Source organism: Symphalangus syndactylus, chromosome 12, assembly GCF_028878055.3.
Source record: "Symphalangus syndactylus isolate Jambi chromosome 12, NHGRI_mSymSyn1-v2.1_pri, whole genome shotgun sequence".
NCBI classification, from domain to species: Eukaryota; Metazoa; Chordata; class Mammalia; order Primates; family Hylobatidae; genus Symphalangus; species Symphalangus syndactylus.
Window position 1 is genome coordinate 29,464,627 of NC_072441.2, and position 24,723 is coordinate 29,489,349.

At 36.6% G+C, this 24,723-nt stretch overlaps 1 protein-coding gene across 13 annotated transcripts in view; it reads right to left on the reverse strand.

Annotated features, from left to right (window-relative positions):
* The window catches only part of SLC44A5 (solute carrier family 44 member 5), a 389,751-nt gene that overhangs the window by 76,636 nt on the left and 288,392 nt on the right, over positions 1–24,723 (reverse strand). For 12 of the 13 annotated variants that reach the window (XM_063624059.1, XM_063624062.1, XM_063624063.1 and 9 more), the window contains 2 exons: positions 20,711–20,784; positions 2,491–2,575 (listed from right to left, as the gene is read on the reverse strand). In XM_063624059.1, coding sequence (XP_063480129.1) covers positions 2,491–2,575; positions 20,711–20,784 — 159 coding nt within the window. Of the gene's footprint in view, positions 1–2,490; positions 2,576–8,108; positions 8,223–20,710; positions 20,785–24,723 lie in introns of those variants that run through there. The other variant, XM_063624071.1, reaches the window with a different exon arrangement.

Below are 24,723 nucleotides of genomic sequence, written 5' to 3' on the forward strand. Positions count from 1 at the left end.
CTAAATCAATGTCCAGAAGAGTTTTTCCAATGTTTTCTTCTAGAAATTTTATGGTTTCAGGTCCTAGATTTAAGTCTTTGATCCATCTTGAGTTGATTTTTGTATTAAGTGAGAGATGAGGATTCAGTTTCATTCTTCTACATGTGGCTTGCCAGTTTTCCCAGCACCATTTATTGAACAGGATGTCCTTTCCCCAATTTATGTTTTTGTATGCTTTGTCAAAGATCAGTTGGGTGTTAAGTATTTGGCTTTACTTCTGGGTTCTCTATTCTTTTCCATTGGTCTATGTGCCTATTTTTATACCAGTACCATGCTGTTTTGGTGACTATGGCCTTAAAGTATAGTTTGAAGTCAGGTAATGAGATGTCTCCAGATTTGTTCTTGCTTAGTCTTGCTTTGGCTATGTGGGCTCTTTTTTTATTCCATATGAATTTTAGGATTGTTTTTTCTAGTTCTGTGAGGAATCCTGGTGGATGGAAATTGCACCGAATTTGCAGATTGCTTTTGGCAGTATGGTCATTTTCACAATATTAATTCTACCCATCCATGAGCATAGGATGTGTTCCATTTCTTTGTGTCATCTGTGATTTCTTTCAGCAGTGTTTTGTAGTTTTCCTTGTAGAGATCTTTCACCTTGTTGGTTAAGTGTGTTCCTAGGTATTTTATTTTATTTTTTGCAGATGTTGTAAAAGGGATTGCGTTCTTGATTTGATTCTCAGCTTGGTCATTGTTGATGAAGAGCAGTGCTACTAATTTGTGTACATTGATTTTGTAACCCGAGCCTTTAGTGAATTCATTTATTGGGTCTAGGAGCCTTTTGGATGAGTCTTTAGAGTTTTCTAGCTATGTGATCATATCATCAGCAAAGAGTGAGAGTTTGACTTCCTCTTTTCCAACTTGCCCTTTATTTCTTTTTTTGTCAGATTGCTCTGACTAGGACTTCCAGTGCTATGTTGAATAGAAGTGTTGCATGTGGACATCCTTGTCTTTTTACAGTTCTCAGGGGGGAATGCTTTCAACTTTTCCCCATTTAGTATGATGTTGGCTGTGGGTCTGTTACAGATGCCTTTTATTACTTTGAGGTAAGTCCCTTCTATTCCTTTTTGTTGAGGGCTCTCATCAGAAAGCAATGCTAGATTTTATCAAATGCTTTTTCTGCATCTATTGAGATTGATCACACAATTTTTGTTTTTAATTCTGAATTGTGTATGTGATGTATCACATTTATTAACTTGCATATGTTAAACCATCCCTACATCCCTGGTATGAAACTCACTTGATCATGATGTATTATCCTATTGATGTCCTGTTGGATTCAGTTAGCTAATATTTTGTTAAGAATTTTTGCATCTATGTTCATTAAGGATATTGGTCTGTAGGTTTCATTTTTGTTATGTTCTTTCCTGGTTTTAATATTGGGGTGATACTGGCTTCCTAGAATGATACAGGAGGAGCCCCTCTTTCTCTATCTTTTGGAATAGTTTTAGTAGGATCGGTACCAATTCTTTTAATATCTGGTAAATTTCAGGTGTGAATTCATCTGATTTTGGACTTTTTTGTTGTCAATTTTTAAAATTACTGAGCATCTATTTTTAAAATCTGTATATCTCTTGGAGTAATATGTTCCATAGTTACAAGTGGGCAGCATAGACAACATAACTGAAGTGCCCTCAGCTATGTTTTTTGTTGTTGTTCTTGGAAATGAGGGGTGTGGTTTTTTTAACCATCTAGAGCCAGCGTTTCTAGAAACTGGATTGGTTTTGAAGAACCAAAAGATCCAGCAACCACCCCAGGTTTCCACAGAGAAATGGACCAGTGAGAGAAGAGGGAAGGTTTCCTAAAAATGTGAGATTTATGGGGGGCTGCTTGTGTGTGTGGTTTATTTTCTTAGGTTAGAAAAAATAGACAATGTGCTTTCAGAAATGAAAACTTCTGCTATGATTACCATTAGAAAGAAATTTGATGGAACATTCTTCCTTGTTCGTTTCAGCTACCCAGGGACATTGCCCACAGCAGCCAGGTTGCCTGGAAAAGGATACCAAGCATTGAAGACTTTCTGGGTGTGCCCCTTACTTCGAAAGGTGGAATAATTTATCAGTAGACACTGTGACAAAAATAATCCTAACAACTGGACTGTCTAGCTTTGTAGCAGCTACTCATACCTCAGTCTTCTAATAGCCCATTTATAAGGCATTTTAAAATATAGCTTTTGATAAAATCATTGGTCCAATCTATTCATTATAATTATATTTTTATAACTAGAGTCTTCATGCATTCTAATAAAATGCTGCATAACACTGACATCATGTCTTAAGACATATAATGTAAAACTTCCCAGCTGCTTATAGCTATCTGCTAGAAAAAGGGGAGGGAAGGCTTCCTTTATGAATTTAAATCTTCTTAAGAAGTCTAGTAGGATTACTGTAAAAGTGATATCTAGGTTCCAGTTTAGACAGTAAAATCAAACAAAGCAAAGGTGGCCATACTCACTCATTGGGGGTGCCCTTCTGGCCACAAAAGTGGCCCTGGCTGTCTGTAGGATAGGCTGCTCTTCTGGGGTCCCCATGTACCCAGGCTGCAGGAACAAGAAAGGACAAAAATGCTATCAGCTAAAGGCAGTTTGATTTGAGATATTAGAATGCACCACTGCAACACACTAACCTCTCCCCTTAGTCACAGAAGATTATTGATTTTCTTCAGAGTAATTTCTTAATGAAAAGTAAAATAAAATATGGATGAACCAGTCAGAAAGCACATTTCTCTTATTCTCTCAGGATTCAGCTGGGTTGTAGCCAAAACATGAGGTAATGCACTTAGAAAATGACATTTATTAAAATGTGAATTAGATGGCACATTATAAAAGCTCAGTTGGCTAGAAGTCACTTTTTCTAGGGTTCAAAACTAAATGACTTCATAGCAGACCTAATACATTTACAGTAAATAATATGATGTAATACTTTTGGGTTATGCATAAGTGAAAACCATTAAAAATTCAAAGGAATGAAACTATAATGCCCAATTCAAATTTACTAGTTCTTTATGATTTTGTGTGACATTATAAAGGCAAACAATAGCAACTGCAGAGGCAATATGTAATAAAGACTTACCCTAAGTTCTGTCTGATAATCTCAGAGCTTAACAGAAGTATCAAGTGATCTCAAACTTCATGAAAACTAAGGACCTGATTTTCTATGAAGAAAATGGGCTCAAACACATTACCCTCATTTTTTAAGAATTATAAACTTAATTTGATAGCTAGACCATAGGACCACAGAGAGTAACGTACATCAGGTCAATTAGGAAATGCTTTCTAATTTTAGCTGAATATTTCTAACTTCTCCAATTTGAATAATACATTTCCTAAAAATCCGGGAAATGCGCTCAGGTCATCTAATGCTTGCCTCTGAATATGGAAACATATCTCTTTGTCCTTTGCTTCCTTTAACATTTGCCCAGCTATCTCCATCCCCACATTTATTGGATTTGACATTTCACGTTATAATTCAATCACTCTTATGTATATGGCCTGTGTGACTTGGGAAGATAAAAAAATCAATTCTGTATGAGAATTTTAATATGGAAGAAAAATTTTTCTCAATAATTTTTCTCATTAATGTAAGCCTGTCTTTTTAGTATCTAGGACTCACAAAAGTCCCCTTTGTCTAATTCTTTCTCCAATGTCATACAGGCCAAATTGGTTTCATCTTCTAATACCTTCTTATTAAATCTGAGTCATTCGGGTAGCTCTCAGCTGCCATATCTTCCCGTCTCTATTTCCCAGAATAAAAAAGTGGACTACAAATAAGGCATTTAAATAACAAAGTGTTCAATGTGCAATGTCTCCAGACTCTGTATTATTACATTCTGCTTCTATATCTTAGTTTGTCATGTTTTGGCTAAATCTAAGAAAGAGTTTTATTTTACCTATTTTTCTGTAACGTTCTTAAAGCTTTATTCTAAAATGCCTTATTCTTTTTTTGTATACAATTATTAATTCAGAAATGAGCACCCAAAGCATTTGGGTTGCTAGATTTTCCCTGAGTGAGTCACTTAATTATTTTGAGTCCTGACTTTCTAATTGGTTACTACAAAATGAATATAATAATACCTAATCCCACAAGAATGCTGAGAATATAAAAGAAGATAATGAAAGTAGAGTGACTAACATGGTGCTTGGCATACAATATGGGCTCAGTAATCTTAGTTATTGTCTTATTTGGGTTTCCCCAAAAGCAAAAGCTAAGACAAGAACTTTGATGCAGGTGGTTTATCTGGGAGGTGATTCCAGGAAACTTAAATGGGTATAAGGGAGATGAGACGGAAGGGAGCAAAGCCAATCAAGTGCATGTTAATGAGTGGAATACTGTTGCGGGCAGCTGGGGCTCCATCCCACTGGGAAACTTCTGCAGAGCCGTGGGGAACATGTCTGTCAGTAGGAATCATAAAACAGCCCACCACAGCTGCAAAAAACCTCAGGTGGGTCAAGGGGAAGCAGGGTCAGGTATCTGCAGCATCTACTATTGTTTTCTTTCCCTTTTTCATCATCAATTAATTAAGTAAAGGATTTACTAAATGATCACTATGTGTCCCATACTAGAAGTCATACCAATGTGAATTTATGTTAGAGTTCTCAAGAAATACACGAAAAGGGGAGAATAAGGTTTGTAGAAGGTTTAGAGAACAGGTGAGACTTGAGAAAGACTTTAAAAAATAATTAGGATTTGGACATGTGGCTGGAAGTGGAGAAGGATTTATAGATTGAGGAAATAGTATAATAATAAGAGCTTTCATTTATTAATTGCTCACAATGTGACAGATGTTGTGCTAACTTGATTACACCCATTGTCTCAGCTGAGTCTCATAGCAAGCCTAAAAGCTAGGTATTACTTTCACCTGAATGGTATAGATAGCTGCAGCTCAGAGTTTAATTTACTACTCAAAATCACACAGCTTTAAGTGAGATAAACAAGGTATGAACTCAGGTGTGTTGCTTGCTTTCTATTGCCTGTGGTTTTAACCACCAAACTAGAAAGGCGATAATGCTTTCTGCAAAAGGATAGAGCAGGAATGAGCTTGTTAACAGGGGGAAAACAAGGACATCAACTAAATAAGGATCAGCAAAATGCTCATAACGTAGGAAAAGAGATGATAGGCAATTTTGGAGCTTTTGCCATTTGGGGAGAAAAGCTTCATACTTGTGGTGGGGGGAGAAGGGGTGTATCTGATTGGGAGGGATCTGAGTGTCTGCGGATAAAGGAGAGAGAGATGAAGATGGAAGTGTCAAGAGAAAAATACTCCTTCTTGACTTTCTGGTTTTGAACTGTGGCAGGTGGTTGTCTTATTGAGCTGCTGCTACACCTCTCCACACAGCCTCTGGCACAGAAGTTGTGCTACAGATGGTCTGTGTTTGAGCTGGAACATAAAGACTTTGAGCTGAAAGCTACAAAAAAGAGGAAAAAAAGGAGATGGGCAGCAGCCATCATTTTGTCCCTGTTAATAAATTAAGGAGCTTCTGACATTTTACTCCCTTTCTTGGAATTTTTCTATTCATGGAACATCCAAAACTATGCTGTCCAATATGGTAGCCACTATCCATGTGTCTATTCCGCATTTGAAATGGCTTCTCCAAATTGGGACATACTGTAAGTGCAAAATACACATCATATTTTAAAGACATTGTAAACAACAACAAAGAAGAATACTTAATTTTTATATTGGTTATATTTGAAATATTTTGTTATATTTAAGTAAATAAAATATATTATTAAGTTATTATTAAAATTATTTTCACCTGTTTCCTTTTATGCTCTTAAATGTAGCTATCAGAAAATTTAAACTTACACATATAATTCACTTTATATTTCTCCTGGACAGATCTGTTCTAGTAGAAAGAACAGTGTCAAGGGCTTCTTTAAGGTGATTATGAGTGCCATAACATCACCAGTTTGTATGACAGTCATTCTCAAGCACATCATACCCAACACATCCTTTTATAATAGTTTACAATGCTCCTTGTACAATCTTGAAATAATAGTCACAGATAATATATCTCAGCCAAACTCATAATTTCCTTTAAAAAGGCAATAAAAATATCCTATGTAATATGAATGAGAAATAATAAAAAGTAATTTATAATTAAATAGTATGCACATCAATATGCAAATGCTCAAATGTGACTAAACTGGAAGAGACGTGAGTAGTCAAGTGCTTACACCTACAGGTAGAATCACTGTGAATGTAGCAGCTTTAAGTGCAGGAGGAAATATGTATATTGAATAGGAAAATCAAATACAACAAGTGGTGTTTTTAATGATATAATTTTCCTAAATGAACAAATTTTAGCAAATTCTAACAACAAAAAAGTAGAATCTTCTTTCAAATTCCCTTGGTACTTATTGCAATCATGCAAAATAATTTGTTACTTTATTTTATTTTATATTTTTATTGATATATTATAGTTGCACATATTTTTAGGGTACACATGATGTTTTGATACATGTATACAAGGTTTAATGATCAAATCAGGGTAATTGGAATATCTATCACCTCAAACATTTTTCTTTGTGTTGGGAACACTACAATTCTTGTCTTCAAGCTATTTTGAAATATACAATAAATTATTGTTAACTACAGTTTCCCCACTGTACTGTCAGATACTAAAATTTATTCCTTTGAATGGCATATTTGTACTTATTAACCAACTTCTCTTCATCCCTCCCTCCCTCATTCCCTTTCCAGCCCCTGCTAACCACCATTCTTCTCTGTATCTCTATGAGATCCATTTTTTTAAGCTTTCGTAATTTTAGAACAGAATTTCTAGATTCAAATATGTGAAAACAAGTTTTCACCTACATCAGTGGGACATGGGAAAGTCAGGCAGAAAGTGACGTGTAACAGTAAGCCACCTTAAAGTCACATCCTCTACCTTACTCAAGCCTTCAGTTGACTGCAGCTTTGGCTTACATCATAACCACAACTTCATAAAGAACCTGGACCCAAAACCACCCAATCAAGCCGTTCCTACATTCCTGACCATGGAAATTGTGAAATAAGAAATATTTGTTTTTTAAGTTGCCAAGTTTGAATGTAGTTTACAATACAGCAATAGATAATGAATTATTACATAGTTTTTAAAAAAAAATCTTTTTTTTAGTTCTTCAGAATTTATCTTATAGCTAACTTTTTTACCCTTTGGTTTATATTTTGAATTAATGTATAGTATCCCCAAACAGTTTCCTTTTTTTACAACTTACAGAGTGTACGTTTGTATGTATGTATACATGTATGTATGTATTTTTATTTCAATAGGTTTTTGGGGAACAGGTGGTGTTTCATTACATGGATAAGTCCAATTAACTCAAGATGGATTAAAGACTTACATGTTAGACCTAAAACCATAAAAACCCTAGAAGAAAACCTAGGCAATACCATTTAGGACATAGGCATAGGCAAGGACTTCATGTCTAAAACACCAAAAGCAATGGCAACAAAAGCCAAAATTGACAAATGAGATCTAATTAAACTCAAGAGCTTCTGCACAGCCAAAGAAACTACCATCAGAGTGAACAGGCAACCTACAAAATGGGAGAAAATTTTCACAACCTACTCATCTGACAAAGGGCTAATATCCAGAATCTACAATGAACTCAAACAAATTTACAAGAAAAAAACAAACAACCCCATCAAAAAGTGGGCAAAGGACATGAACAGACACTTCTCAAAAGAAGACATTTATGCAGCCAAAAAACATATGAAAAAATGCTCATCATCACTGGCCATCAGAGAAATGCAAATCAAAACCACAATGAGATACCATCTCACACCAGTTAGAATGGCCATCATTAAAAAGTCAGGAAACAACATGTGCTGGAGAGGATGTGGAAAAATAGGAACACTTTTACACTGTTGGTGGGACTGTAAACTAGTTCAACCATTGTGGGAGTCAGTGTGGCGATTCCTCAGGGATCTAGAACTAGAAATACCATTTGACCCAGCCATCCTATTACTGAGTATATACCCAAAGGACTATAAATCATGCTGCTATAAAGACACATGCACATGTATGTTTACTGCGGCACTATTCACAATAGCGAAGACTTGGAACCAACCCAAATGTCCAACAACGATAGACTGGATTAAGCAAATGTGGCACATATACACCATGGAATACTATGCAGCCATAAAAAATGATGAGTTCATGTCCTTTGTAGGGACATGGATGAAACTGGAAACCATCATTCTCAGTAAACTATCACAAGGACAAAAAACCAAACACCGCATGTTCTCACTCATAGGTGAGAATTGAACAATGAGAACTCATGGACACAGGAAGGGGAACATCACACTCCGGGGACTGTTGTGGGGTGGGGGGAGGGGGGAGGGACAGCATTAGGAGATATACCTAATGCTAAATGATGAGTTAATGGGTGCAGCACACCAACATGGCACATGGATACATATGTAACAAACCTGCACATTGTGCACATGTACCCTAAAGCCTAAAGTATAATAATAATAATAAATAATAATAATAATAATTGAGTATAAGTTTCAAAGAAAATATGACTGAAGGGATAAGTTGAATGTGTGGAAAATCAAATTTTTCACTTAATACAATTAATAAAGGTCACATTCTTCATATATGTGTTAAGTGTTCAACTTATACTTGATTAGGAGTTAGGCAATATAATGTATATGGCGATTAATTAAACATTCACGAATATAAAAACAAAAAAGAAACTATATATGATACTGATTGGCAGTGCAGAGGGAAGACAGGTTCTGAAGATTGTTAGTGTATTGTCTTAAGCTCAACCAAGTCATCACCTTAATTTCAGCTGCTCTTCAAGTTGTTGTCTCTATGCTAGAACAAATCAAAACAGCCTCTGTCACTTTGGATGCAACACTAGATCAAACAAATGCTTTCTCCTTTTTCCGATAAGTGGATAACCTTAGGAGCATTTGATTTTACCTGGTAAGGATAGTACTGCATCTTCACTTTCTTCCCTCAAGGGTATATGACCTTCTAGCTCTTTGCCACAATTTAGGCTACAGGGATTTGATAATATCCTTACTCCACAGGATGCCACACAGATTCCTTATATTCATAGCATCATGCTGATAAGATCTGGGGAATAGTGGTTAGCATATAATCTTGATGCCTTATAAAGACACATGTGTGCTAATGGATAGGAGAAAAATATGACAATACAGGAGTCTTCCACCTCATTAAAGTTCCTGAGGGGTCCAGTAGTTATATCTTCTCCATAGTGAAAGATAAGTTACTGCGTCTTACATTTTCTGCTATTAAAAGGGGTGCAATACTTATTAGTTGAAAGATTTGAGTAGAGCTCAGAGAAATAAAATACTTTTCAGATAATCCAGGCTGCTGTACAAACAGGTGTGCCACTGGGTCTAAAATACCTGTCAGAGAACAAGACAGTTACAGGGCCTGTGGCAAATGTCTATTAGAGAGTCACAGTAGAGGTCTCTAGGGTGTTGAAGAAAATCCATGTTTTTTTCAGAAAATAACTATTCTTCTTTTGAGAAATAGCCCCTTGGCCCTGAATGGAACACCCAATGACATGAGCTTCCCATCATGATGTTTAAAGGATACTATTTGGTCCATCAAGCCTAGAGGTGGTTGTGCCTAAAAGCACTCCATTCCCATTGTATATGATATTCCTACAATGCTTCATGTCATAAAGCTAAAGAAACTTACATAAGAAGAATTCTTACAATATATTAACTTCTGATGCCAGTAGGCATGTGTTAAAGAAACACATACACGAAAATGTCCCTTCGAGCATGGAAATTTAATCATAGAAAGGTACCTTTGATCAGCTGGCTGAGAAGGAAAAAAATTAAACCAGATTTATAGATGGCTGTGGAGGATCTGTTGGCATCGACTAGGGTAAATTTTTCTGGTTGTCTACTTTGACTGAAAAAGTAGAAGATCTGAATCATTTAATCTATTCATAGATAGAGGCAAATGATTTGGCTACATTATCATGGACTAGAAAAGAAAAATATTAGACAATCAATGGCCAGGAAGTTTGAGAAATAACTACAAGGATTGACCTCTAAATGGACTCAGAATTTGAAGATACTTTTGTCTCACGTAGCTGCTTAGTGAAGCCCCTTCTGTAGAGGTAGTTTTCAATAATCAAGATGGAAACCACTCATTCAATGATTTTGTAATAAAGTAACCATGATAACAGGGATGAAGATTATGTGTGGGTTTTGATAACATGGACTTGTACTCACAAAAGATAACCTGGTTTCTAACAACGTGTATGCAACAAATTTATCAGCATAGATGACCAACACTGAACCCCATTCACCCAGAAGTAGCTGGCATAATGGAACAGTAGAATAACCCCCTGATGAGCCAGTTATATCCTCTTGTAGGAAACAATGCCCTTCGAGGCTGGGGAGCTGTTTTCTAGAGTATGGCAGGATCCTAGCAGGAGACAGATGTTAAACTCATATAGAATAATTGAGTAGAGTTTAATAAAGAAGATATTTATAGAGGTATGAACAGCGTGAAGGGAAATAAGCAGGAGTTGATGTAGAACCCAGAGGTTGGCACCAGTAGGGAGCAGTTTCCACCCCTAGGCCTGAAAAGGCACAGGAGTAACCTAAACCCAGGAGGAGAAGCTGAATGGAGAGAGCTCACTGACAGCACTGACAGGAGCAGGAGCCTTAGAGAGGTGTAGCCAACTGTTGTGACCCATCAGCAAGAGAGTCAAAGGAAGAAATTCTACAAACTCATGCTCCTACCCTCCAATCTCACCAAATTGGAAGCCAGAGGACAAGAGAGCCACTTGCTGTAACCCATAAATACCAGATTCCCAGGGGACAGAGCAGGATGAGGAGAATAAGGAATAGATTTGGAGGGGAAAATGAAAAACACTCAGCTCACATTCTGAACAAGTGACCAGCCTATTAAAGAGTGGGACTTCAGATATATACAGCAAGACATTCAGCACTTCATTTTAAAAATATATAAGGTTTTCAGACTTTCTTTAATCAGAATTAACTGCTACATGAAACAGCAATAGCAAAGAGCAAGAAGATACACCCAAATTTCAAGGTCTATGAATTGGAAGGACAGTAGGATGTAAAAGATAGGATAAAGCATATCCTTAAAACGGATTTGTAGAAAATAGACACAGAATTGAAGAAAACAGAAAAACAACCAAATTACCAAGAAATGAAAGTAGGCTTTTTATAACACCTGCGGTTTTTTTTGTTTGCATTTGACTTTTTGCTGATTACTTTAATACACTTATTTTTCTGATTATTCTAAGTCGATGTTAGACCACCACTATTCAAGATTTTATTTAAGATTTTGATTCACGTTAGAAGATAGGTTTTTCATTTTCATTTTTAAGATAAGGAAGTAGTTGAAATAATGAGGACAAGAGTTTACGGGGTTTTTTCCTTCATTCATTGTACAAATAATTTCTTCATTCATTCTACAAATAGAATGTTTAAAGTGCTTCCTCTGTGTCAGCACCAAGCTAGAACCTGGGAATATAATGGTCCTTGCTCTCCCAAAGCCTACAGTCTGTTGGGAGAAATAGATTTTAATGAATTAACTGCACAAATAAATGTAAAATTCCAATTCTGACCCGTGCTACAAAGGAATCATGAAAAGCATGATTCACAGAGGCAGACGATCACATGACGGAGGTCAGGGATGATGTTTCTGAAGAAGTGATTCAGGAGCTGAGACCTCAAAAACGAATAGAGGCCCAAGAGGCTTCCAGCAGATGAACAACATGGACAAAGGGCCTGTGAGGGGTGGGAGTGTGATGGGTACTGAGGACAGAAAGGAGACCAGTGTGGTGCTTACACAGAAAGCAGGGTAGGCCGGGCACGGTGGCCCACGCCTGTAATCCCAGCACTTTGGGAGGCCGAGGCGGGTGGATCACGAGGTCAGGAGATAGAGACCATCCTGGCTAACATGGTGAAAACCCGTTTCTACTAAAAAATACAAAAATTAGCCAGGCATGGTGGCGGGTGCCTGTAGTCCCAGCTACTTGGGAGGCTGAGGCAGGAGAATGGTGTGAACCCGGGAAGCGGAGCTTGCAGTGAGCCGAGATCGCGCCACTGCACTCCAGCCTGGGTGACAGAGCGAGACTCCGTCTCAAAAAAAAAAAAAAAAAAGAAAGCAGGGTAAAGCGTCATTTCAGATATGGATGGAGAGTTAGCATCTTAGGATTTTCTATGATGAACTACAGGGAGATTTTTTTAGTTGTTAGTGTCAGCTGTGAATTCCATGGTAAAGGTTCTGTTCAGGTAGGTCCTTATCTTCCCATTCAAATTTTCTTGGAAGAGGTCGAGGCCACCCCCTATTCAGTGTTTCTGGTCTTGTCTTTACTTGCTTAACTGTGGTTCTATAATTAGCCACATCTTCTTGCTTTGTATGAAGCAGCTCTCATGGTTCCTAAAAATCAGTGCAATGTATTGTATCTGAAAATGTCACATGTAATACTCATTAACATCTACTAGTAAATAACACTTTTTTGAGAGACCCATGAAATCCTTTGAGGTTTTTCTGGCCAAAGAATGAAATATTGCCTAAAATAATTTTATTTACTCCATAGCACAAGCATTAACTGAAGGAAAGAAAACCAACTATTTAGGTGTGGATTATGATAAAGAATACACTCCCCTTTTTAGTCTGTACATAATAGAGGCTAAGTTTTTAATTACTGAAGATTGACAATGGCACTGCAGCAAAGTGACCCATATCAGTCTCAGAGGGGAAGACTGAAGATAATAGATTGTTGATGATCTTTGATTGCAGAATACCTGCCTTTCATTTATCCCCCAAACTGTTCTTGGATACTCGCTGTTTTAAGCCCAACTCAGTGTGATTAGAGGAGGCAGGAGGGGAAGGAGGAAGAGAAAAGCACTAGTTGAGGATCACGGGGTTCTGGTCTACCCCTCTCTCTGTAACTTTCATTACTTATTCCTCATTTATTGTTTTTATTAAATAAAATACAGTATAGTATAGTGTTCAAGAGCACAGGCTCTAGAATTAAACTACCTGGGTTACGTTGGTGAATAAAACCGACACAAATCTGGTTCAATCATCTTTTTTCTTCATTATCTCACTGTTTTAGAATAACTTTAAAACACCACTTTAAGTGAAGCTGACTCACAGTTGTGCATGTGCACATGTATGTCTTGTGTGCATAAAACAGAAAGAGAAGAGAGGAAAGAAATTATTTGTAAAAGAATTCTATTAGGGAAATTCATAGCAGATAACTAAAGATTGGTAAGAGATGGTGAAAAATTTATTCAGGCAAATTATCTTTTCACTCATATTGAGGAAATGCATGTTTCTAAAGTACCAGGAGCAAGTATTATGATCTAACATTATCTCTCATTTTCAAACATTTGCAAAGCATGTTCTTGTGCTCTAGGGTTGAGTCAGGAGTTGCAGCCATTTAAAAGCCCTCTGTCAAGGAGAAAATGTGATTAGACCAACTGCTCGCATTGACACTTAAAAATTAACTGCAAATCTGTTTGGGACAGGGAAGGCATTCCCTAAACACTCGCTGGTTGGGAATGTTGGCTTTCAAATCATTACTTTGTATCCCTTAAAGGTATATTTTAACTGTTTTAATATGTGAGGAACAGGCCTGCCAAATTGTGCTTATGGCTTTTTAACACAAGCAATTTACAAATGCAACGAAGCAGATAATAGGACACATGATACCAAATTTGAAAATCTGTGTTGATGACACCGCTGCTATAGAAACATTTTTGGAAGCAGCCCTGTATCCTGTTGCTTAGATAAGAAAAATGTTGTTTATCATTTCACAGGTGGCCTCTTCCACCCAATGGTGAGTTTAGGGTCATGTCATTGAGCACAAATCAATCCCTCTCATGATAACAATACTCCAGTTAAAATCATCTACCATGTATGCATTCAACAAAATAAACAGCAAAAACGCACTCAATACTAAAAAATCTGCTCAAGTAATAGTGAAAACTAAATGCTTTCTTTTCAAAATGTAGACTTCCAAAATAAAAAGAAGTATAGGTTTGTAATTTAATTTGTAAATATTTATATATTTGTAAAGAATGCAAAAGGGCATTTAATACTGATTCTGGTTATAAATACAATGATACATTTTTCATTAAGAAAAGGTTCCTGGAACAATTTAAAAAACAACAGAACTGGAATTTCTAAAAATTCTTACTTTTTAATTGGGAGATATGATTTTACTGGGCTAACACAATGTTTCCAAGCTATGATCTGATAGGTTCACTTATTTCCAAAGTAGACTAACAGCACAATGTAATTTCCAGTTATACTCATTGCCAATTGCCAGTTTCCTCTTGCAATGAATATTGTGGTCACACCACCAAGCTCCCAAATTAGAACAACAGGAGGCCTAGTGAGGTACAGATGGTTATTATAAAAAAGACAAGAGATAAGTGTTGAGGAGGTGTGGAGAAAAAGGGAATTCTTGTACACTGTTAGTAGGAATGTAAATTACTATAGCCATTGTGAACGATAGCATGGAAGTCACTCAAAAAATTAAAAATAGAATTATCATATGATCCAGCAATCCCACATCTGGGTATTTACCCAAAAGATTTGAACTCAGTATGTTGAAGAGATATCTGTACTCCCATGTTCGTTGCAGCATTATTCACAATAGCCAAGATTTGGAATCAATTTAAGTATCGATCAATAGTTGAATGGATTAAGAAATTATAGTGTATGTGTGCTTGTGTGTGTGTGTGTATGTGTATGTATACATACATACACATACACACACAAAATGGAATATTTTCAAGCCTTAAAAAAGAAGAAAATCCTGCCAAGTGTGACAGCATGCATGAACCTAGAGGACATTATGCTAAGTGAAATAAACAAGACATAGAAGAAAAGTATTGCATGATCTCCTTTATATGTGAAATCTAAAATACTCCAACTCATAGAAGCAGAGAGTAGAACGTAGGTGCCAGGATCTGGGGGTGTGGGAGAAATTAGGAGATAATCGATAAACAGTAAGACCTTTCAGTTATAAGATGAATAAGTTCTAGAGATCTGATTTACAGCATTAACTGTAGTTAATAATGTATCTTATTCTTGAAATTTGCTAAGAGAATATATCTTAACTGTTCTTTCCAAACTAACACTCACTTACAAACAAAAGTAACTATGTCAGGTGATATACATGTTAGCCTGACTGTGGAGATCATTACACAAGATATACTAAAATACCAGATTGTACACCTTAAATATATACTTTTTAAAATGTGTCAATCATAGCTCATAAAGCTAAAAAGTTAAATTAAAAATGTATATTTATGTGTTTATTTATTAGTAAGAGAAACTGTTCACTGCTTCTTTGTATGGACAGAATGAAAAAGTCATCTTGGAATTATCTTTGTTCTTCAAAACGTCACTTGAGTGACTTCTCTTAGTTATGAAAATATGCTTTCTTCCTTCCTCATGTTTATTGGGATAGAGGAAGACTAATTTGCTTTAAGAGAAGGAAGAGATAAGACCTCAAACTTTTCTCCCTGAGATTTTAATTTAGGATAGATCAGATTGACTCTGAACTAGGTTTGCTGGACAAAAAGGATGAAAATACCCTCAAAGGGAACTTACCATAGAGGAAGAGACTGGGCTGGGGTCCTAGGCTTAAAAGCAGGGCCTGAGAGTAAGGGCTGGTTCTGATCAAGCAAGAAGCCAGTTTGGATGCAGCCATTCTGACCCTTGTCATGCTTTGGGGGACCAATGTTTGAATACTGCTGAAAGACTTAAAAAGCAGTAGTCTTGGATTGGGAAGCCACTACAGTAGTGGGAAGATTAAGATGAGCAATGGACTATGAAATGTACTAAATGGCACAACCAAAATGTCAGATCTCCAGAACAATACAAAGTCTCTACACCTAGAAACTGGAAATCAGATTTCTCCCTCCTTGGTGTTTTGGGAAAGTTTAGTCAGGAAAGAGTGTGATGTGCTAGATTTCCTTAAGTAATAAATGAAAAAATAGATATGACTGTATTATTGCCTCAAAACAATAAACATATAGTTTAATATCAAAAATGATAAGGTAAATTTTGACTACTTTATTATTAACTATTTTGTTTATTCTCTACCTTATTCTATGAAGGATTAAGGCTGAATATGAAAAGTCAGCCTTATGTAATTATGTAAACTTCTTTCTTTCTCTTCTTGGTATTTTCAGTTCCACTGTCTCCAGTCTCCAGTCAAGCCACGATGCCATTCCTTTAATCCTTTGTACTGATCTATAAATTACCTGCATGTCAAGGCTCTTTACTGCTGTGCTTTGGCTTGGTTCATTTCTCTATTAAAGAAGCAATCACAAGCCTGACCGTATTCAAGGGGAAAGGATTGCAGATCCTACTTCTCAATGGGAAAAATGACAAAGAATTTGCGGCCATGTATTAAGGCTACCATAGTCCACCCTCTAGCCAGTTTTTTTTTCTTTTTTTTTTTAAATATTCCTTCCAAATGTAAATAAACTTATCTTCTCTCAAGATCCCCAGAAGCTTCATCCAATTACCTCATCAGGCTCTGGCTTAAGGTCTAGATCTCATCACCTAAGTCAGGTCCAAGTGTGGACAAGGCTCAGCAGGGTTAGCTACTTTCCTAAGGATGACTTTTTTAGCTAGATCATTGAATTCATTAGGTACATTTCCTGCATCCCTCATTACCACAGCAACAGTGATGCCAGACTTTTCACCATTGCATAGCGAGGTGCCCTGCCCCCCTGCTTCCAATCACATCTTTCTCATTTTCTTTCAAACTCACCGACAGCCTCCTCAAAACCCACTGGGTTTCTGAACACTAACTGGTCTCAAAACCAATGCCTGTATTATAGGTTTTGTTAAGCCAGGATCCCACTTCCAGGTACCAAATTTTGTTCTGCTTATCTATTGTTGCACTCCCAAACCCACTGGCTTAATATAACAAATTTTTATTTTGCTCATGATTTGGGGCATCAGGAATTTGGGGAAAGGCTTAATTCTCTCTTGGGATCTCTCATACAGTCAGGTGTTGACTGGGGCTTCAGAAAACCCAAGTGGACTGATAGTGGACACTAATTATGCCTGGGAGCCCAGCTAAGCCTGTTGGCCAGGACTCCTCTACGTAGCTGCTACACATAGCTTGAGTTTCTTACAGCATGGTGACAGAGTTCTGGTCTTGTTTGCATTAACTTTCTTGTTAACTTCTTACTTTCTCAGCTACTAGAGATAATTACCCCTGGGAAAGGTTAAAAAAAGCAAAACCAAAACAAACTTTGGATCCTAATTTCAGGCACTTCCTAAGTAAATACAGTAATGAACTAAATCACCCAAACAGTAATCAATTTAAAAAGAAAACAAATTAAAATTATTTATTTACTTATTTATTTTTGAGACAAAGTCTGGCTCTATCACCCAGGCTGGAGTGCAGTGGCATAATCTTGGCTCACTGCAACATCTGCCTCCCAGGCTCAAGCCATCCTCCCACCTCAGCCTCCCGAGTAGCTGAGACTACAGGAGCACACCACGACACCTGGCTAATTTTTGTATTTCTTGTAGGGACAGGATTTTGCCATGTTGCCCAGGCTGGTCCCAAACTCATGAGCTCAAGCTATCAGCCAGCCTTGGCCTCCATAAATGCTGGGGTTACAGGCATGAGCCACTGCCACCACACCTGGCCATAAAAATTTATTGAATGTTAAATTGTGCTATTATTGTATACTTAATGAAAGCAATAAGTATAGGAAAGAATAATTTGCATAATAAATATTCCTATTTTTTTCTAATGAGTACAATAATTGAATAGTAACCATCACCAAAGTAGGACAAAGAAGGGCTATTACCATAAAGGTTAGTTTGCTCTTTCAAGATTTGATTACTTCTACCCAGACTCCACTTCATCCACTTGAACAAAGGTTCTGTTGTTCATCAATCAAATGTTAAGTGTCTCTGTTGCATTGAAGTATTACCCTAGCTGGCCATATTCCACATAAAGGGCAAAGAACAGTTTCTCTCAGCAGATTTTGTAAAAAACAAAAAAACGAAACAAAAACAACAACAACAACAACAAATGTCTCTTCCACGGAAACACTGCTTTATGAAAAGATCATGGATGAAAGATAAGTCTACGAAGGCACTAATCTAATATAGTTGGCAAAAGACACCAAAATAACTGTAACACATCAGTGAAACTGACTTAGCATCATAGTTGCTCAAATGAGGGTATATATTCTTTCATCATAAAAAGTCCTTAACACTTCTAGTAACCTCTGCCATAGTTTCCCCTCATGCTTCTTTTAGTCCAACATTAGATATAATCAAAGAATTAAGTTTATCTTGAAGCGAAGCCAGTAAGGCTATATATAGTTTGGGGATGAAAAAGTATACATATTTTGTAAAGTTTGTGAGTCACTAATTTTAATCAGTGGCACTGGGATTAATCTGGAGACATCACTGAATTAATTTACTATTCAACATAGTTTTTTATTGAGTAACATTTATCTGCCAATTTCCTTATGTGAATTAAGACATTTACAAACTGAATTTGGAGTTCTAGGAAAAAAAGGCAAATTTCTTATCTTGCTCCAGAGAAAATAATGGCATACACTCCTCTGTTTTGTCTACAGGAGAGTGGCAGTGGGTTTTCCCACTCTATATAAGGACACAAAGCATTTTTCTTTGGACTACGTTAGACTGGCTTTGAGATACAGAGGAGAGACTTATTTGATGAAGGAATAAGGCCTCCTAGTGAAAAGATTCTGGTCATAGGACGAGATCTTTGTGAAGTTCCTGTGTGCAGTCAAACTTTAATAGACCAAATTATGGGTTGCCATGGAAATAATATTGTAAATTATATTGAAAAGAAATTTATTAAAATTCAGAACAACTCGGTTATACAATGGTAGCAAACAAACTACAACCCAGAACTGTTATGCAGCATTACTGGTACAGTTAGGTATTATTCCATTTACTCCTCACAACAGCCCTGAAAGGCAGGTAATGTTTCCACACTTTCCAGGTAAGAAAACTGAGGTTAAGTAACCCAAGACCATCAAAAAATGCCGAAACTCTAGATGTGCCTGATTCCAAATCTTTCACTTATGTAACAAATTTCAATTCTATGATGAAAAGTAAAAACAAACAAAAAATTACATAGATAAGAAAGATGTGTCCCAAAGTGAGAGAAACCAAAATTCTATATTTTAAGAAAATTTATTTTATTATAATATTTACTCCAGAGATTACATATTGTACTACAACTTCATTAATGTTTAGAAGTTAAAACACTTTAAAAAATAATGAAAGAATGTTCCGAAGGTCTTAGAAGAATATATTTAGCTTTGTGATTTATGCTCCTTTATTTTTCTCTCCCTCCCTATTTTCCTGTCTTAATTTTTTTGAATTCTCCAATTCTGTGTAGCTTTTCCATGGCAATATTGAGATTATCTTTTGGAAATGACTTTCAGTTGGTGTTCTCAAAGTATTTCTCTTATTGGAAGATAAAACTAAAGAGCAGGGAAAAATGTTTTTCATTGTTCTCCAGTTAGGATGTAACTTTCTTTCTGCTAATACATTCTATCCACATTGACTCCATGCCATTAATTATTGGTACTAGCTAATATCTGACTTTCACAACTTTCACCCTAATAATAACACACTAAAGTTTCCTAAGTCAGAATTTAAGGGACAGAACCTATGTCTCTGGGGAAAAAAAAGTTTGATCCATTCATATACAATTGTGAAACCTTCTTACAGAAAATATTCACACTAGTTCCTTTGGTAGTTGTTTTAAAAAAATCCAAATAGGCCAGGCACAGTAGCTCATGCCTGTAATCACTTTAGGAGGCCGAGGCGGGCAGATCGTGAGGTCAGGAGATCAAGACTATCCTGGCCAACATAGTGAAACCCTGTCTGTACTAAAAAAAAAAAAAATACAAAAATTAGCGGGGCATGGTAGTGCATGCCTGTAATCCCAGCTACTCAGGAGGCTGAGACAGAAGAATCACTTGAACCAGGGAGTTGGAGGTTGCAGTGAGCCAAGATCGCGCTGCTGCACTCCAGCCTTGGGACACAGCGAGACTCTGTCTCAAAAAAAAAAAAAAAAAAAAAAAAATTTCAAATAAAGAATCTCCATACTTCCCTTATTTTCACTTTCATAGAAAAATCTTTAACCTAACTATAAATAACGGGGTATCTCTTTGCTAGCCATCACTTGGGCAAAGAGACTAGAACTTTTTGTATGTCAATGAATTATCTGGTGAAATTCTTAATAATTGTTCCTTTTAATTTGCTTATAAAAAGAAAAGTTTATATATTTAGTATTACCTAAAATGATCTAGGCCCTAGTTCTTATTAGCAAACAGCAACATGAACATAATTAGTTGTTTATTAGAATTTCAAAAGTAACAATGATTAAAAAGAAACCATAAACTTTTCTCTTTCTGCTTTATAATTGTATTTACTTAAGTAATTTGGGCTTGCCTTTGACTAAACTGTTTTATGTTCATTTTTTATTGTCTGCTACCCAATAAATCCTGGCGAGGCACATTTCCTCCAGGAAAGACAACAATCAATAATAGGAAGGCTTTTGGAAGACAATAATTAATTTTTTATATGTGACACTGACTTAGTTATTCCATTAGCAAGTGTTAAATATTTTCTATACCTGTATTTACTCACCCACAAGTCCTAAAACAATGTAGCCAATAATACACAGTAGGAAGATCATACAGCACAGAACATCTGTACAACTCCTAAAGACAAAAAAAGAAATAAATAATTAAAAGAGGTCCCGAATGACTTCCTGTTTACTGCACAAAATGAAGGAAGAGAGAAAAAGATAGTAATAGTGATATGCTATTTCACAATTGCTTATTTTATTCAACAATTTTGAAAGATAGATCAGATGTATTTCTGCAAAGACATCAGCAGCCGTGGAGGGGTCATAGTTCCATGATTAATGAATATCCCTCAGAACTCTTAGTATTTGTTCTCTCTTATTGATTTGTAAAATATTTTTAAAGATTAGAGTATGCCAACATCAGACAGCCATTTTTTATTTGAAATTGTAATATAAGCTATTTGATTTTATGATTTTCCTCTTCATGCCTCCTTCACACATGGTATAAAATAGCCATTTCCCACCCTCCTCTTCTTCATTTTCTTCCTACATACACATTATAGGGGTACTATTATTAGATAAAGGATTGACTACATTAACTTTCTATGGGGAATTGGGTTATAACTATTCCAGTAACAACATATATAAAGCATTAAAAATAAAATGCCTCAAAAGTATAAGTTTTCTAGCTATTTCTGTAAGCTACACATTGCAAATGTAGGTTTAGAGGAAATCTGACTCACAGTCAGTGATTTGCTAAAGGCCAGAAGCCCAGCCAGGATCCAGCAGGGATACTCAAGGTTTTCAACTAAAGTATTTTCTATTCCCAATATTACATCTTGTTCAGCTTATAAGTGGTTTGGAAGGTCAAAGGTATGGCTCAAAAGTGAGCAGCAATACTGTCATTCTTTATTTGAAACTTAATGAGGACTCCGTTAGTAAAGAAAAAGATCAGCTCACCTGACAGAATTAAAAGTTGCACATGAGAATTTTCATAGTAAAAGTTCTTGATCTTGAGGGCATACAGATATGCCCTAATCTTTTAGCACAGGCAGGTTGAAGTTACGCACTTATTTTTTGAAGTGGTAAGTAACGAATAATAATTGCACAGTAACAAACACACATTGATAAAGCCTGTTATACTTGTATTACTTTCAACAACATAACCTTGAGAGATTCCTAAGAATATCTTTAGGCTATTAGGGGTAGTAAAGTGAGTTCACTTACTTAAGGTAGGTGAAAGAGGTTGTTAAAGAAGGGGGCAAATATCTACATCTCCAACGCCAAACCTTTTTCACTTATGTGTTATGTTAATATGATTGTAATTTTCTGCAAGGTTTTAAAATAGCTACATCTAAAATCAATTACACACATTCCTATAATTCTTTACCTTGGAATAGGAAATGGATCTTTCATATTGAAAGTTAACTGTGGGCAAACCAGAAACAAACTGTCATCTGTTTAAATCTAGTTTCAACCCAGGAATTTTTAATTTCATTTGAATTTGAGAATTATGAGAATAACAATAACAAGAGAAGAAAGCAGGTGCTCTAGTTTTCTTTTTTTTTTTTTTTTTTTTTTTTTGGTTAACAACATTGTAAGCAAAAACGCACTTGGGTGTGAGCAGGGTATCTGTTTCACCTGCATTCTTACGTATACTACTTAATATCAGATTCTCAATCTGTCAGAGCAGTTGTTACATACCTCAACACCGAATAGAAAATGCATGCAGGTAAGAAACTCAAAGAGAAAAAACTAGAGCATAGATGTGCTTTAATTAGAAATCTTGCATTTGTCAAAGCCGTGGTGTGTAATCGTAACTACCAGGAAGCTGGAGAGAGGGATATAATCAGAAGCACGAGCCAGGGTGGCCTGCCATCCTGTCCTTACATATCTATAATGTTACATGTTTGTGTCATTTCTAATAATATGTACTATAACGCATACAGTAGTCTCCCTTATTCGCAAGGGAGACATTCTAAGACCCCTAGCCTGAACTGTGGATGGCCCCAAACCCTATATTTTATTTTTTCCTATACATACAGACCTATGATAAAGTTTACTTTATAAATTAAGCACAATGAAGAAATTAACGACAACTAATAATAAAATAGAATAATTATGACAATATGCCGCATCACTACTCCTGTGCTTTGGAGCCATTATAAAGTAAAATCAGGGTTACTTGAACACGAGCTCTGCGATACTGGGACAGTTGATCTGACAAGCAAGACGGCTAGCAAGTGGTAAAAGGGCAGGCAGGGTAGGTGGCCTGGATAGCATGGATACACTGGACAAAGAGATGATTAACATGCTGGGTGGGACAGAGTTTGATGGCATGAGATTTTATCCTGCTATTCAGAACAGTGGGCAATTTAAGACATAAAGTATTTATTTCTATAATTTTCTATTTCATATTTTCTGTGCATCATGGATGGCCACAGATGACCTCAGATAACTGAAACCTCAGAAAGCAAAACTTCAAATAAGGGAGAACAATTGTATTCATAATGACTTTATGTTACATACTATTATAAGGTTATGTATTTATAATGCTACATAGTCAATACAAGTAGAGGTAAACATCTAGAAAGATCAATGAAAGAAACTTAACAGTTTCAAAGAACAGAGCACAAGGACAGAAGCAGAAGCAGATCCCAAATGGAAGGTTTTTGTTTGTTTGTTTGTTTTTTGAGCCAGAGTCTCGCTCTGTCACCCAGGCTGGAGCGCAGTGGCGCGATCTCAGCTCACTGCAACCTCCGACTCCCTGGTTCAAGCAATTCTCCTGCCTCGGTCTCCCAAGCAACAGAAACTGCAGGCATATGCCACCATGCCCGGCTAATTTTTGTATTTTTAGTAGAGATGAGGTTTCACCATATTGGCCAGGCTGGTTTCGAATTCCCGACCTCGTGATCCACCCACCTTGGCCTCCCAAAGTGCTGGGATTACGGGCCTGAGCTACCGCGCCCGGCCGAAGTTTTTTAAAAAGTAAAACCCACACTCTTTCACTACTTGCACTAATGAATGAGCATCAGTTGGTGTTTTGGTTCTATATAGGGTTTTACACTATAGTTTATTTTTTATTCTTTGGTGCCAAGGAAACACTAAAGCATCAGGAACTACCCTGTCCCCACCCAACTATTTCCCCAGCAGTCTCTCACCACAATGGGACAGCATTTCTCAATAATTCACACCTTAAGGTGTTTGGAGATTCTATTCTGGGGCCAGGGAAAATAATATATTAAAGTCTGCTGGGAGCAGAGAGGGATAGCATTAGGAGATATACCTAATGTAGGCCGGGCGCGGTGGCTCACGCTTGTAATCCCAGCACTTTGGGAGGCCGAGGCGGGCGGATCACGAGGTCAGGAAATCGAGACCACGGTGAAACCCCGTCTCTACTAAAAATACAAAAAAAATTAGCCGGGCGTGGTGGCGGACGCCTGTAGTCCCAGCTACTCGGAGAGGCTGAGGCAGGAGAATGGCGTGAACCCGGGAGGCGGAGCTTGCAGTGAGCCGAGATTGCGCCACTGCACTCCAGCCTGGGCGACAGAGACTCCGTCTCAAAAAAAAAAAAAAAAAAAAAAAAAAGGAGATATACCTAATGTAAATGACGAGTTAATGGGTGCAGCACACCAATGTGGCGCATGTATACATATGTAACAAACCTGCAGGTTGTGCACATGTACCCTAGAACTTAAAGTATAATAATTAAAAAGAAATTTCAGAAGATCTAATTACATAGTAATTGCTTTATTCCTTAAACAAATTTGTATGGAATGCTTACTATGTGCATATAAATAAAGGATATAAATATCAAAAAAAAAAAGTCTGCTTTGTTTTTCTGGTACACTGCTTTAGAGAAATGGCAGACCATACCCTATGGCCAGACTGGTTAATTTTGTCTTACTTAACCACAGAAGGTTGTTGAACAAAAACCGAGAATTCAAATCTCCCCAGTAGTAGACATTAGTATTTCTAAATTTGTTTCTGTAGCAACTTGATTCCTTTATTGTTTTAGAAAAATTTTTAAATAGGTGTGTGTGTGTGTGTGTGTACTTTCAGGTAATTATAA